General features: G+C 43.1%; 2 protein-coding genes across 2 annotated transcripts in view; both read right to left on the reverse strand.

The window, feature by feature from the left end:
- Positions 1-5: 5 nt before the first annotated feature.
- LOC139641035 (pleckstrin homology domain-containing family G member 4B-like) lies at positions 6-2,360 on the reverse strand (the record flags this gene model as incomplete). The annotated part of the gene is made up of 3 exons (XM_071515252.1): positions 2,343-2,360; positions 581-760; positions 6-122 (listed from the first exon to the last, which is right to left on the reverse strand). Coding segments are annotated over exons 1-3 (315 nt in total), but the record flags the coding sequence as incomplete, so codon positions are not given.
- A 69-nt stretch (positions 2,361-2,429) lies between these two features.
- arhgef40 (Rho guanine nucleotide exchange factor (GEF) 40) overlaps positions 2,430-15,315 on the reverse strand; it is a 32,765-nt gene continuing 19,879 nt past the window's right edge. The window contains exons 11-21 of the mRNA XM_071515274.1: positions 14,077-14,193; positions 13,110-13,208; positions 11,969-12,120; positions 10,362-10,500; positions 9,800-9,919; positions 9,072-9,263; positions 8,024-8,548; positions 6,984-7,354; positions 6,101-6,350; positions 4,910-4,999; positions 2,430-2,639 (exon numbers count right to left, since the gene is read on the reverse strand). Coding sequence (XP_071371375.1) covers positions 2,430-2,639; positions 4,910-4,999; positions 6,101-6,350; positions 6,984-7,354; positions 8,024-8,548; positions 9,072-9,263; positions 9,800-9,919; positions 10,362-10,500; positions 11,969-12,120; positions 13,110-13,208; positions 14,077-14,193 — 2,265 coding nt within the window. The remainder of the gene's footprint in view (positions 2,640-4,909; positions 5,000-6,100; positions 6,351-6,983; positions 7,355-8,023; positions 8,549-9,071; positions 9,264-9,799; positions 9,920-10,361; positions 10,501-11,968; positions 12,121-13,109; positions 13,209-14,076; positions 14,194-15,315) is intronic.

Below are 15,315 nucleotides of genomic sequence, written 5' to 3' on the forward strand. Positions count from 1 at the left end.
CTGTCCTCCCTGCTCTGGGTTTGGAGCGTGAGACAGTCTCTGGTTCGAGGAGCCTGCCGGACCCACAGTTCAAACTTCACTCCCTCCTCACCCACGCTCTGAGTCAGACCCATCTCGCCCGCCTGCAGCAAGAAGAGGATAGAAATGTAAAAAAAAACATGAAGGAATCGGAGAAAATAATCAGCAAAATCAAGACAACAAAACAAACCGTTTGGCTGAACCAAAAGTTTAATCAAAGGAATGGAAGTGATGATGAGATGGAAAAAAATGTAGAGATTTAATCGCGTAGTGCGCAGCAGAAAAGTCCAAATGAAAGTAAAATTAAGTGACAATAAAAAAGAAAGAATAGACAGTCCCATCATCAGTGTCTCAGCAAAGAAAGAGACAAGCAGTTAAGTGTGTGTCAAGTCTGGCAGCAGCTCAGCAGCTCAGTTTGTCTTCGTTTGCTTTCAGTTTAATCAACTCTGGAAGTGGACTTTCCTCAAAATCCATTGGAGAGAGAGAAAGAAAGAGATGGAGATAGTGAGAAAATTAGAGAGAGATAAAGAGAGAGTGTGTGTGTGTGAGTGTGTGTGGGTACCTTGATGCTGTGTTTGTAGTTGTAGGCGGTGCGTCCCGGGCTCAGGCTCTTCTGCTTGGTGAAGATGATGACGTGCTGGTAGAGGAAAACGCTCCTCACCCCCGTCCTCTTCCTCCTCGCCCCCCCGCACACCGCCAGCTCCCCGTGCCGCACCAGCTCGCCGCGCTCCGCCACGGGGACCTGAAAACAGTCACACACACACACACACACACACACACACATTAGGATGCACACATCGTCTATGGCCTAAGGCTCAAGCCCAAGGCCTTGTAATGCAAAAGATAACATCTTAATATCTATCTTCACAAGTGGCTTAGTCTCGTATTGAGTTTTAAAATCGTGTTTTCCTTGTGAAAAATGTTTCCAGTGGGGTGGAATAATTTCACTCGTTTCTGATGCAGTTTCACCGGTTATATCTGTGATGATATTTTGAAATGAGGCGGATCACACTCGCAATTCTTGAAGCAAGCTGCTTTGCTTTGGAAACAAGTGACATGATCTCAGCCCTGTGGCAGATATAATTCACTTGTCCTTAGAAATATAACATTTTAAAGGGTCAATAAGTAAGATTATAAGTTCCAAGACGTTTCAGCTGCAAAGGATAAAAAGCCTAAAAAGCCAAAAAAGCAAATGACAAAGCAGTATTTTTTTATTACAGTATTTAGCATGGTGATATTTTGCCTCTTCACTAGATGTTTCTGTTGGATCTCTGCTCTAATTAGCTAGTTTACCAGTCTCTACTGTGAAAATGTGACTTTATTGTTTGTGTCAGTTACAAGCCACTGTCAAGTCAATGGGACAGGAGGGGTGTGTGTGTGTGTGTGTGTGTGTGTGTGTGAGATTGGGAGGGATACAGAGACTTGTTGATGTTGTTGCAACTCCTACTGGTCGCCAATAGAGGCCGATAGAAGTCATATTACTCACTCCTTTAAGACTAAATGACTTGTCAAGATCATACACACACACACGCACACACACACACACACACACACAGCAAGCAGCTGAGTAAACACAAACACTACAACAGGCTCATGTCTTTTCAACCTCTCTGCTAAACAAATTTAAGAGGACCCATAATTTACCAGCCGCCAATTGTTTTATGTGGTGCCACAGGACTTTATTTTTAAACCTCTAGTGATGTGTGGGGCATGATACAAGTGATGCTTCACACACATTATGAACACCCACACCCACACCCACCCGGCCACACACACACACACACACACACACACTCACACACATAAAGTCCTCCACTCACAGTCATTTTACTTGGAGAGCTTTTGGAGCGTGTTTGAAGTACCTCAATGGGAGTGTTTGTGCTGCCATAATCTTTTTTCTCCCTCTCAGGGGAGGAGAGCTACAGTGTGAGTGTGTGTGTGTGTGTGTGTGTGTGTGTGTGTGTGTGTGTGTGTGTGTGTGTGTGTGTGTGTGTGTGAGTCAAACTTTTGTCATGGCCAGCTCTGACTGATACAGCCGTGTCAGAGCACAACAAGCGGATGTGGAGTTTTCCGGCTTTGTGACACAAGATGAAGTTTTCTCGGATCGGCATTAGCTGCCACTGTGGCAGCTTTTCTTCCTGGGATCAACCTAATAAACGCCGTACCCGAAGGCTTCCTCGCCTCCTTTCCTTCCTTCCTCCTTTCCTCTCACCTGCCCCCCCCCCCCTTCCTTCTTCCTTCCTCTTCCTCCCCTCTACGCTCTGAACAAGATAAACGACGCACTCAGCGACACGACGGGCTCGTTTCATTTCCATCTCTCTCACTAAACCGCCTGACCTCATCGCGACGAGCTTCTTTTCCCTCCCAAGAAAAGAAAGTGGGACTTGACGCGTAAACTGGGACAGGCGTTCTCACCGGACAGCGACGATGAGGTCGCTGGCCCGGAGGTCCTCGCCGTGCCGCTGGGCGTGCCTGAGGATGGAGAGGGCGGAGTCGGAGGCGGGGTTCAGGCCGCCCAGCTCCTCCAGCGCCTCGCAGTACTGCTCCAGCCGCTGGGTGGGGGCCTGCAGGCAGTGGGGGAAGGAGAGAGGAGAGAGGGGGGAGGCAGGGGGCAGTTTGGACTGTGTGGAGGGAGGGAGGGAGGGGGGAGGGAAGGAGGAAGGGAAAAGGAAATGGAAGTGAAGAGAGGGAGGAGTTGAAACAAAAAGAAAAGATGTGACTGTTCATCCTCAGGTCAAAATGCCTCAGAGAGTCTTAGTGTGAATCCATCATCATGCAACAGTAGACATTATAACGATTACTTTCACTGAAAAGATGTGTTTTGTGTCACTGCAAAAAATCTCCATCTTAACAAGTCATTTAGTCCATTATGGAGTCTTAAAATCATAATTTTCTTAAAATAAGTGAAAAAATCTGCCAACGCGGTTAGATAATTTCACTTTACGTTTCAGATGCAAATCAACTTGTTTTTGTAGACATCAACTTGTTTTTGTCACTTGTTTACAAACAAAAATAAGATGAGAAGGCTGAATATGAAACTAAATTACTTGTTAAGATGGATATTTATTGCAGTGTGAAGGTTTAATGTAAATAAATGATAAAAGATGATGTAAATAAACTGTTTTCTTTTTTAAAATCAACCTCACTGTGGTCTCAATTAGTCTTCAGGGATCCTAGACATTTTTACTAAATCAATTCTGTGACTTTTCCATGAGATATAGAGTGAATGTCATGACCAACACACATCTATGTTTACATGTGTTTTGCTCATATAGTTGAATGGCTGATTTGATGCCGCATTCCTAGTTTTGTCAGCTACAGCTTTCACTTGACAATCAGGAAATGTGTTGTTCTGGTCATTGTTCCTTCAAAGTTATAGGCTACAGATGAACCAGCAGCCAAGCTTTATTTTAAAGGCTTTTTTGGTTGAAAAAACAGGATTGTAAAAAAACATATCCATGACATTTCTAAATCTTTCAGGGAATGGATCACTTTCTGTGAACTTCCCCTAACCCTAACCCAATTTTTCGAATTGCATTATATTTCTGGATTTCCCATAGAAGCAGAAAAAGGCACATAGTACGTCTCAGTGCTGAACGCAGGTGCCAGACAAATAAAGGTCATACATCAAAAACCAAAGTGGAGTCCGCTCATTGCAATGCTCCCTAATGCGTATTTATTACCAACTAGTCCCCAGGCTCTTCATCAGACTGATGAGTGGAGCGCACAGGAGCTTGAAAACGTCAGCAGTTGGTAATAAATACGCATAAGGGAGCATTGCAGTGTGCGGACTCCACTTTGTTTCTCTCCGGGTTTTTCCTTGAATTCACATTCCGTGCGCCGCTGCTGTCTTCATCATCACTGTAATCATCACCACAGTGATCATCATCATCATCATCATTAGCCTGAATGCCAGTTTCACATCTATCGCCATCACAATAACCGTAATCCCTCCTGCAACCGTGATCCAGAACATGCTCAAGCTGTTTCAGAGCTGCTACAGTTTGTGAGTGAGCTTATAGTGCCTCCTTGTGGTGATTTGTCAGCATTGCACAGTATCAGAACTTCGATGTAGCCTCACAGATCTGTCATCTCCTTGTAAAGTTCCCTTAGTAATCTGATGATCCAGTGATGCTGTCAGTGCATTAGCTTGAGTTAATTGTATCTTGCAAGCTCCAATTACTTTCCACATAATCCTTCTTTAATTAGCTTTGCTAGTGTACATTAAACATGTAATTAGCTTTACTGTATACAGCTCATTTTTAATTGCTACCACTGTATAGAATAAAGCAACTTTAATTGGTTTCTGCTTGTGATGCGTTTGAAATAGACTTTTGTTAGTAATTATGATCTTCTTACCCTGAGGTTTTTGGGATTTTCATTTAAATATTTTTTTTTAGCAAATGAACCCTTTACACCAAAAGCCCACCCACTATCCATCTAGTTTAACATTGTATGCACACTTGCACCCCAGCCTCTTATCTATTTTCATTATATTGGTGTTTTGCTGTAGAAAAGAAATGGCTATTATCACGACTATTATCAAATTAACCATTCTTTTTTTCTTTTCTGTTTTTTTACACAGGTTACACAGCAGGTTTTATGACCCTGGCACCCATGAAATCTTTTAAAACCTGTTTTACAGTTTCTGTAATATACAGTCATCAGTGAGAAAATTGGTCCCTTTTCTGTGACTTGAAGTATAGTAGACAGTCTTCAATCTTTACTATGTTTTTAAATTTGTTTTTACTGTTTTTACTTAGTAGGGAGGAGGGGTGACACAGGAAGAAAAGTCTGGAAAAAACAACTCAACTATCTCTAGGCATACAAGTAGATTTGTTTTTTGAGATACAAGTTTTTCATCAGACAGCAGCAATATGATGAATCTTACCTTAAAGTAGTCGGCAGCCTGTGTGATCAGTGGAGAGTCCAGTTCTGGTTTAGTCCTGATGTAGTGGGAATACTGGAGAAACTGCTCCCGCTGTGTGTATGTGTGTGTGTGTGTGTGTGTGTGTGTGTGTGTGTGTGTGGAGGAGAGAGAAAAGAGAGAAAGGTGAGATAGATGAGGTTTGAGGGGGGAAAATGACAGGTATAATCATTCAATCTCTTTAATCCAATGAATCAGCAAATCAGAGTAACTGAGTTAAAGATACAATCTGTAATTTATTTGACCTTTTATTTGACCAAATTTGGGTTTATTTAAAGTCATAATCCATGACATTTTCATACAAATAAATGCCCGTTTTGCTACTCTCTATTGCCAACTGATATAAGTCAACTGTGATTCAACCTATATCCAGTTCATGAAAGCTTTTACAATTGGTGTTCTAAACAGCCGTTGTCTGGTAGCTCTTTCCCGGGAAAAATCCTCTGCCGCACAGGAAGTGATGCGTTTTACGTTTGCGGTTTGTTTGGAATTAACAGAAGAGGAAGAACTGGGTAGTTAGCATGAGCAGCGATAGCCGCCATGGCTGAACAGACAAAGAAAAGAAAAAAACTCAAATTGCATCAACAGAAGATCAGAGGAAAAAGACGTCACAGTACTGGACACACACTGTTTGATTGACAGGTGATCTCTGGGAAGTGCAGTGCAGACACACCACAGCAACGAGCGCTTAGCAACAAAGGTGTCGCCAAAGTAAAATAAACTTTTTGGAGCGTTCTTTCAGATCTTAATCTAGTATTTCACAGCTATTTTGGGTAGAGCAAGGATAATGTTTTGTTAAGTATTAAGGCTAGGCACAATAAGCTTAGGCTTCAGCCTATACCTTTTTTTTTTTTTTTTTTTTTTCCGGTCAGACAATATAATGTTAATATAATAATATAATGTTTATTTTGTTTTATTCTTGATGTAGTATTATTTAAATCACTTTCATAACTGTATTAGTTGATATTGTGTAAAATTGACCAGAAAAATAAATAAATAAATAAATAAATAAAAAAAATAAAAAATAAAAAAAAGTATTTCCAAACACTGCCAATATAAACAAACCTTTTCCACCCTCAAAACACATGTGAAACTCATACTTAGCTGTCAGTACTTATATCAAAAGCTCAGACAATATTGACCTCACCAACTTACATATTTGCTGAAGCAGTCCTGCTGCAGCAGGCTCTGCAGGAGAGCGCCCTCCATGGCGGGGAGGAGGTACTGCGAGTGAAAGGTCCCGAGGCTGGCCCAGTTGGGGAAGAGAGCGTCTGCCTTGCCCCTGATGGAGGCCGGGGCGTCCGGGACGTCCAGCAGGGGCAGGTAGGTCTCCTCCACCCCCTTCAGCACGGCCACATACTGCCTCTCCGAACTCAGCATCCGGCACCACAGCAGGTACAGCTTACTGAGGGACCGAGGAGTGTGGGGAAGATGGGGAGAGAAAGATGAAAAATGAATCCGTAAATTTGGAAGAGAGGAACAAAGAAGCAGGAGTAGGAAGAGGAGAGGGAGGGGAGAGAAAGTGGAGGAGAAGACAGCAAGATGGAATGGACAGAGATCAAACAGGCAGTAATGATAAAATTATCTGAGATTGCATTCTGACTGATAGCATCATTCTGAAACGGACTTCAATTTATACTTAAATGATACAAAATGATGATGAAGTCACTTATCCCTTTCATCTCGGCTCGGCCTGCGCTTGATGTAATTCATAATATCGCTCTGGTTTTGGGACTCATAGCCAACTCCGCCGACTCTCTCTCTCTCTCTCTCTCTCTCTCTCTCTGTCTCTCTCTCTCTCCCTCTATCTCTCGCTCTCTGTTTCTCTGTCTCTCTCTTTCTCTCTCTCTCTCTCTGCCCCCCTCTCTCTCTGTCTCTCTCTTTCTCTCTTCATCTCTCTCTCCCTCTCCCCTCTCTCTCTCTATCTCTCTCTCTCTCTCTTTCTCTCTCAGTCTGTCTCTCTCCCTCTCAGTCTCTCTCTCTCTCTCTCTCATACAAGAGAAAGCAAAGAAGACACAGACACAAAACCAACACACACCTCTGCGCAGTAGCACCCGTCCTCTCCCCACCCGTCTCCCTCTCGGTCCTGCCCAGCAGCACGTGTTGCCGTGGCGACCCGGTGTGGTCCACCACCTCCTTGCTGCTGACCTCCACGCCTCGGATCAACACCCCTCCTCCTCCGCCAGCGCTCCACCCGGGGACGGCGGCTGCCATGCTAGCCGTGATGACGGGGTCGGCCAACGCCCGCCGCCCCAGCCAGGACAGCGGGGAGCTGCGGCTGGCCGCGCCCACGGGAGACTCCACCGTTTTAGGGGTGGCCGTGCCTCTGCGGGGGGCCAGGAGCGCCTGGAGGTCGAAGCTCGGGTGGCGCTTCCTGGGGGGCTTGGGAGGGAGCGGGGCCTCTGAGGGCTGCAGGGTGAGGGAGACGGATATAAACGTACTGAACATGACATTAGCACTGGGCAGTTTTATGGCTACAGATAAGCGATATATGGGCCTTTTCATAAAAATGGGATGTCAGCCTTTCAATGTCATCCCCCGCTGATATGATGGAGGGGAGGATTGGATTTTAGAATTAAACCTGCCTTAAGGAGCTGTTATCCCACCTAAAAGAACTTAATTAGTCTGGGTTTTAGTGGACTTTTTGGTGTCCCATGATGGTCGAAAATCTAAACTCTAAATGTTTCAGAGGCTTTTCCATCCTTCCAAGACTAAATTTCTGGGGGGAAACACTGTACTTGATACTTGTAATTATTTTTGTATGAAACTGGTCAAATTTAAATATGTTTAAAATTAGCATAAAACATTGGCTATCTGCAGCTTCAGTCCGAAAATATTGGGATCTGTATTCGCATTCAAAAAGCCCATATTGGTCTATTGAAAGATGTATTAGATGTAGATGTATTGAAAAGACGGTGTGATTATTTCTTTTGGTAAGGGTGAAATTTAGTAAAGGTTGGACACACAGAATTATTTACATTTTCTTACACAGGTCACACTCAAGGTAATATAATAGAATAGAATAACTCATATCATAGCAAATACAAAAAATATCAAATATTGAATATAAAAACTCACACTCTTCTTCGCAGGATTCAGCAGGTTCTGCAGGAACTTCCCTCCTCCAGCTCCGCCTGTTCCTCCTCCTCCACTCCCTCCCCCTGTTCCCTCCTTCCTATTTCCTTTGTCCTCTCCTATCTTCAGCGTGGAGCAGGTCTGCGGTCTGAACAGTGACGCCAGGGAGCCCCAGGACTGCAGCGCCCCCTCCCCTCCTCCGGCCCCCAGCCCCCAGTCCCCCTCTCCCTCGGGCCCCATCAGGTCCCACAGGCTGCTGGCCGAGGGGGTCTTGGTCTTCCCCTGGCCCTGGTTCTGGCCCCGGTCGGCCTGGAGGAACCGGGGTTTGACCTGCGCCACGGTCCGCTGGTAGCGCTCCACCGTCTGGGTCCAGAGGTCCAGGAGCGCCCCGCCGCCCAGCTCCATGGCCAGGGACCGGGCGTCCTGGAAGCGGGACGGAGGGATGGGGGGGAGGGAGGAGAGAGGAGAGGTGGAGGAAGAGGAGGGGGAGGAGGAGGTGGAGGAGACGGCGTCACACCACTGGGTGGCCTGCGCACGAGAGAGGAAAGGTGGAGGGGAGAAAAAACAGATGACTTTGTCGTTTACCCTGTGGAAGGTTTTGAAACATCGATGTGTGCCTGCATTAGTATGTTGTACCAGTCAAAAGTTTGGACACACCACATTTTCCTTTATTTTTACTATTTTCCACATTTTAGAATAACAGTAAAGACATCAAAACTGTGAAATAACAAAAATTGAATTATGCAGTGACCAAAAAAGTGTTAAACAAATCAAATTATAAAATTATATTTTAGATTTTTTAAAGCAGCCACCCTTTGCCTTGATGGAAAGGCAAAGGCTTTGGAAAGAAATTCATACATAGGCATCAACTTCACTATTTATATTTGTCTAAGAAACACATTTCAAGCATTTAAGCGTAAGCGTTTAGATCAAAATGGCTTTAAGATAGTGAAAAACACAGTACATTCAGTCAGGTGTGTCCAGACTTCTGACTGGTAGTGTATATGTGCTGTAAGTGTGTATAAATTCTTTCCATTCCTGTGCGCGTTACCTCGGTCAGCGTGGACAGCAGCCTCTGTGTGTTGTCCAGGGTGGTCCAGCAGTCGGACAGGCAGTGGGACATGTCTCGAAGTTTCTCCCTGACCGGGGGAAGTCTGATCTGGACCTCGCCCAGGCCTTCCCAGTCCAGCTCACACCAGCCCTCCAAGTCACTCAGCACTGACAGAGTCTCGCTGTGGAGATCCTAAAGGATTCAAGAAGATACGTTATGAAGTTGAAATTGTAACTGGATTAGGAAATCAAAACTGCTGCGCTGGAAATACAGTATCTCACCATTATGTCACCTTGCCTACATTTGGCCAGTTATCCACAGGAATAAGAAAAATATACCACCAAACAACAAAACAGGTCCAGAATGCAAGATACATCACATCATCAGTAACTGTTATTTTAACAGTGTTAAAGTATTTAAGGGTGTTTTTTTTGTTTAAATACATTTGTTTACATTTGAAAAACTTTCAATAAGTAATTCAGAGTAAATGTGTAGCAAAACATGCTTTAGGGTCTTGCAGAGCTAGTAAGGTTGATCATTTTAGTTAAAAATGTAAGGGGAAACAATGATTTGCCTGTCAACAAATCCCCTTGTTCAGTTTTAAGAATTCCCCCCTAATGGTAAGCCAATACAAGTGAAAGGGTGTATTCCGAAATTAAAAAAAACCTCACAAATACGCTAACAGAGCAGCATTTTTAGTGCGTATACAGTCATGCTACTATACTCACATTGGCCGTCTCTCTGAACGTCTTGAACTTCTGCTGTTTGAGAGAGAGTCTGCTGAGCGAGAGAGGCGGATCCTTATAGTCCTCCAGCTGAGCGTGGACCTGCTCAATCTCCTTATCACACTGGAGATTGAGGAGAGAGAGAGAGACACAGAGAGAGAGAGAGAGAGAGAGAGAGAACACAGGGGATGAGAGGAGGAAAGAGCAATGAATGAGGAGAAGGGAGAAAGAAAGATGGTCATGGTCTACTTCACACATCTCATTTTATCCAGTATACTGTACATAGTGCAATGGACTAATGCACTGCTGGGCACTCACTACACCTTTTCAACAACCATACTATATGCCATGATGAATGTTGGGGATGAGACGATATATATATTGAAATTCATAATTCAATTCAAAAATGTGACAATACATATCGTGGGGCAGAAGAATGAATCGTGATATTAGCTACATTTTATTCTGCTGTAGTAATCACAAATGAGGCGGCAGCATATGATATCTTTGGTCCCGAAACAGAAATCTTGATATGAAGCCACACTCCTCTTCCTTCCTTCTTTACCTTCTCCAGTTTTTCCGCCAGCCCCGCTAGTCGTCCCAGAGCCTCCAGGTCACGGCCTCTCTGGTTGGACACTCGGACGAGCCGATGGAGAGCGTCGTCCACGCTGTCATACAGTTTAGAGGTCGCAGCTAGCGCGGCCCTGAGGGGACAAAGGTCAAAGCGTTAAAAGGCAATGATCGAGGAACACAAGTGAGAAGTTCTTGTTCTTCTACTAAACTACAGGGAGATCTTGCCTTAGCCAAAAATTGTCTGTTTTTGGCAGGAAGAAATGATGTAATTATGGAAAATAATGGCCTCATACTTCTATAGGATGTGCCAAAACACATGACTGCATGATAATACACTAAGAGCTAGAAACACAACAGTATATAGGCTGAACATCAGAGAGCATCTCTACTGTCAAGCACAAATGAAGGAGGGCATGCAAGTCACATCGCTCTGTCCCCTGTTCAGTTTACATTCCTCTTCGCTTCTCCAGCTGGCTTGCATTTTTGGTGAAAACAAACAAGTCCATTTTCAAGATGAAGAGTATTTTTAACGTATAATGGATCTTAAAAAAAAAGAAATCCCCTGGCTAAAGTATCTTTTTAAAGATGGGGAGAGCTGGGAAGGCCTAGGTGGGGTTACGCTGAAACACTGAACCCTTCTCAGGAACAAGCTGCTTTTGTATGGTGGTCTGTGTGTGCGTGTTTATGTGTGTGAGAGAGAGAGAGAGGGAGAGAGAGAGAGCGAAAGAGTGTGTGTGTGTGTGTGTGTGAGAGAGAGAGAGAGAGAGAGAGAGAGTATGTCTGCATGTCTTGGTATTTCCATTTTCCCAATTAAAATTGTTTTGGATGTCATGATGTCTTTTTCATATTTAAAATAGGCCGACTTGGCGAGGCCTAACAATCTCAAGCAGATTGCGGTAGTACACAACCTAATTAACATGATTAGCAAAGCCTACGATTAGCCAAGTATATGCACACAAGCTAATTAATATGGGTAGTGTTCTAAAACTTTGTCTACAGTTTAAGTTCAGCTATCATTACTGTATTTCAGCACCACTCTACAGATATATAGAATATACACCGCCAGTCAAAGGTTTGGAGACACCACATTTTTCTTTATTTTTACTATTTTCCACAGTTTAGAATAACAGTAAAGACATCAAAACTATGAAATAACACAAGAAATTCATACATAGGATCGACTTCACTATTTATATTTGTCTAAGAAACACATTTCAAGCATTTAAGCAGAAGCCTTCAGATCAAAATGGCTTTAAGATGATGAAAAACACAGTACATTCAATCAGGTGGGTCCAAACTTTTGACTGGTAGTGTAGATATAGTAATAGATAATTATCATTCAGTAACTACCATTTCCTTTCATAATACTTCTATTGATCACACATATAACATGCAGTTCATGCATTTACTGACCATGACTATTAATTGACTGGATTATTAAAGATGCTATATGTAGAGTTTTCCAATAAACAAGAATACAGACATGGCAATAAAATGGAGCTCAAAGGCCTAGATTGCTCATTAACACAATTCAATAGTATATTAAGAGAAAATTCTAGACAGATTATTTTTAACATGGTATAAAAATTTGATTATTACCTGCAGTCCGGAGACTTCTGTGCCAATCCAGACGTGCTATTGGTCAGTCCTGCGAGCCAGGCTCCGCCCCTCTGCTGCAGTTCAGTCAGCCGCTGGTCGGCCAGGACGCTCGTCATGAGTTGTCTGTGTTTGTCGATGCTGAGAGGAACAGCCTAAAGAGCAACGCCACGGTTATTTATGTGTCTGTCGGTTATTCTGCTGGTTAAGATGATTACTGTGCTTTTGGAAACGTAGAAAAACCGGGAGGTTCGTAGGAATTAAAGAGCTCAGTCACCATAATACACACAGTGAAATTAGGACTTTGCTTCCCTCTGAGAAGCTCATAACATTCCAATCAGAGCAGTGGGTCAGCCATTTCCGATCTAACTCTCAAGGTCATTTCAACACATGGTCACACGGTCTTTCTCAATCTGTGCACCCTGTGTCCTCCATGACATGTTTGACGCAAGATCTAAATATCTAAGCATTCCAAAACAAAAGAAAACCGAGGACCGAGGATGCATCAGATGGTGACAAGGCCGACAAGAACGAATGGGAAACCCCAAGATTCATTGTGAGAGGGATGAATCATGTCCAAACAGCGCTGCAGTCATAGAGATAAAACAGTTGTATCTCTATGGCTGTAGTCTTTAGTACAGAACTGGTTGGATCAGCATGGGAAAATGAAAACCGGTGTGTCTTAACTGATTGCACAACCTCAAACACACAACCTGGGAAGATCGTTCTGCACAAGGACACAAGTATCAACTTGTCTCCCCACCATGCCACACTATCGCTCTGTCAATAAAGGTACAAACGTGTCCCACACTGTAAAAAATGACAAGGTGTCCAGTGATTTTAACTTGTTTCCAGACCTATCAAGCTTTTTTCATGATATTTTTAGTCACATTATCTCACTGCACTGGCAGATAATCTTGCTGGAGTGAGTAAATTTCACTTGATTCATGCCAAAATGACTTCTTTCAAGAAATCATCATAAAACAATGAAGAAAATCTTGAAACAAGAAACTTTCTCCAAGACAATTTCACTTTCACCAAGTAAATGTCCTGAACCAAATTACAGGAACTTTTGGGCTGATAAACTGATACAGTAGGCCTAAGTATAGAAAGCATGTCAAGCCAGACAGTAGTGTTGCTGTACCTTGATATTGTCTGGCATTGGCTCATTGTCCATAGACTGCAGTGCTTCTCCGAGGAGCGAGAGGGCGCTCTCACAACGCTCTGTCAGACTCTCCAGGCTCTGGGGAGGAAAAAAAGAGGAAAAAAGGAAGGGAAGGAGAAGGAATCAATGATTTGGAGAGTAGCATTTACCAAACAGTGCTCCCTACATCAAATAAAAAAAGGTTAAACTCTTTATCTCTTTAAAAATGATCTAAAAATAGGCTATTATGAGAAGTGAGTATGTATTGCTGTATTGTAGACATTTTGCAAAGAGTTTCTTCAGTTACAGAAGAATGTAATCCAACACTAAGGTTAGCTCTGAAATTGTATGAAATCCCTTCTTTCCCTTTTCCTTGTGACATTTTTTTTCTACCCAGAAAAGTCCATGGGAGAGGTCACAGAGTGTAGAGGGCAGGAAAATAGTTTCATTTGTTTGGATAAACCAATCACGGCCTCCGCATAAACTGTCTGGGAAAAAGCCATTAGCCAGTCCTAAACAATCTTCAGGACTCTCCTCTCCCTCAGCTATGCTCCACACCCTCTTCGTCATGAATCTCCAACATCATCCTCCCCAAGTCGACCGCCATCGAACTCTTTCTTATCTCTCCTCCCCTCTCCCCTCTGCCCTCTGCCTCCACTCTCTGGTCCCTTTTGTGTTTTCTCTGTCTTCAGTCAGTACTCTCTCTCTCTCTCTCACTCTTGAAAGATCACCTCTGCTAGATAAATGTCCAATTTTCCTCTAAAAAACAGACGTGTCATCCTAATACCACAGGAAAGTATTGAAACCTTTTTAGCACTGTAACCTGTACTAGAACTAAAACTGCAAGGATGAAAAAATGGGATGGATGTAAAAAACAAAAAAACAAAATTAAAACTACTCCCAAGCACCGCCGCTACATAAAGTCACAGGGGAGACACTGTCACCCCTCTCTCCTTTCTTCTCTCACCAGTCTGAAGGCCAGCCAGTCTGAATGACAGTGGCTGAAGTCTCCATCCAGCTCTTTGGGCAGCTGTTGCTTGTCTACATACTGCTGAAGGACTGCTGTCCCTCGCACCAAGTGGACCTAGACAGGGAAGGAAAGGGAAAGAAAGGAAAGGAAAAGAAAGGAAAGGGAAGGAAAGGGAAGGGAAGGGAAGGAAATGAAAGGAGGTAGGTAGGATGAGAAAGGGCAGGATGAGACGACAACAGAGGGCAGAGAAAAGGGAATGAGTAAAATTAATGAGGGATAAAAATAAAACGAGGGATAAACATAAGGTGTGAGCAGTATGATGTGGTAATTCAAGGAGAGTTGCAGTTATTTTACCGCTAACCTTGAGCATGTAACCTCTTATCTAAGTACTTTAACATTAGCAAATGTGAATACTGAATACATAATTAAGTTGATAATAACGGGCTTTGCACAAGAATCACCCATAACTTTAACCTTAAAATGTGTAACAAAGTGAACAAAGCGTTTCTTAAAACTGTATAATTCATTCAAAAAATCAGTTTTCTTGTTTGTTTGTTTTTTGTTAGCTTGTCTCACATAAAATGTGTGTGCTTAGAATGAGACACATAAAACATATGATTCAGTATATGACTAAAAACAGCTGCTTGGCTGGATGTCCAACTTTATTCACTTGCTAAGAGAGCCTATCCCAGCATGCACTGGGTAGAAGGCAGTGAACATGCACAATGCACACTAATATTCCCAATATCATCCCGGCTATATGGCGTTTACATGGAACGATAAATAACCAGCTTTTTCATGGAGATAGTCTAATGTTCTATAGTTTTGAATAGATACTAATTAGTGCGTATTATTATGATGTTGTGACTCCATGGAAACAGAGCTTTCACTGTTCAAATCCAACAATACATGGGATATGATGTTTACTGCCAGAACATACCGGCTAATATCGGCATATCCCAGCTAGCATGTTCAGCTTTTTCATATTCGGGATATGGGCTTTATCCTAGGATATGGAATTTACATGTGCCAACTCATAAACCGGATATTTGAATATGAGTGTTAATGTGCATGTAAACACACTCGCTCACATTTACATCTATGGGTTTAAAGTTTAGAGTCTCCAATCCACCTGACTTGCATGTCTTTGGGCAATGCACGCAAACACAGGGAAAACATGCAAACTCCGCACAGAAAGACCGGGAATCAAACCCTTAATAAGACAAACCCTTAAGT

This window comes from Centroberyx affinis, unplaced genomic scaffold (genome assembly GCF_046629955.1).
Source record: "Centroberyx affinis isolate AG114_WGS23_722 - 3 ecotype Tasmania unplaced genomic scaffold, CSIRO-AGI_Caff_v1 ptg000334l_1, whole genome shotgun sequence".
Classification (NCBI taxonomy): domain Eukaryota; kingdom Metazoa; phylum Chordata; class Actinopteri; order Beryciformes; family Berycidae; genus Centroberyx; species Centroberyx affinis.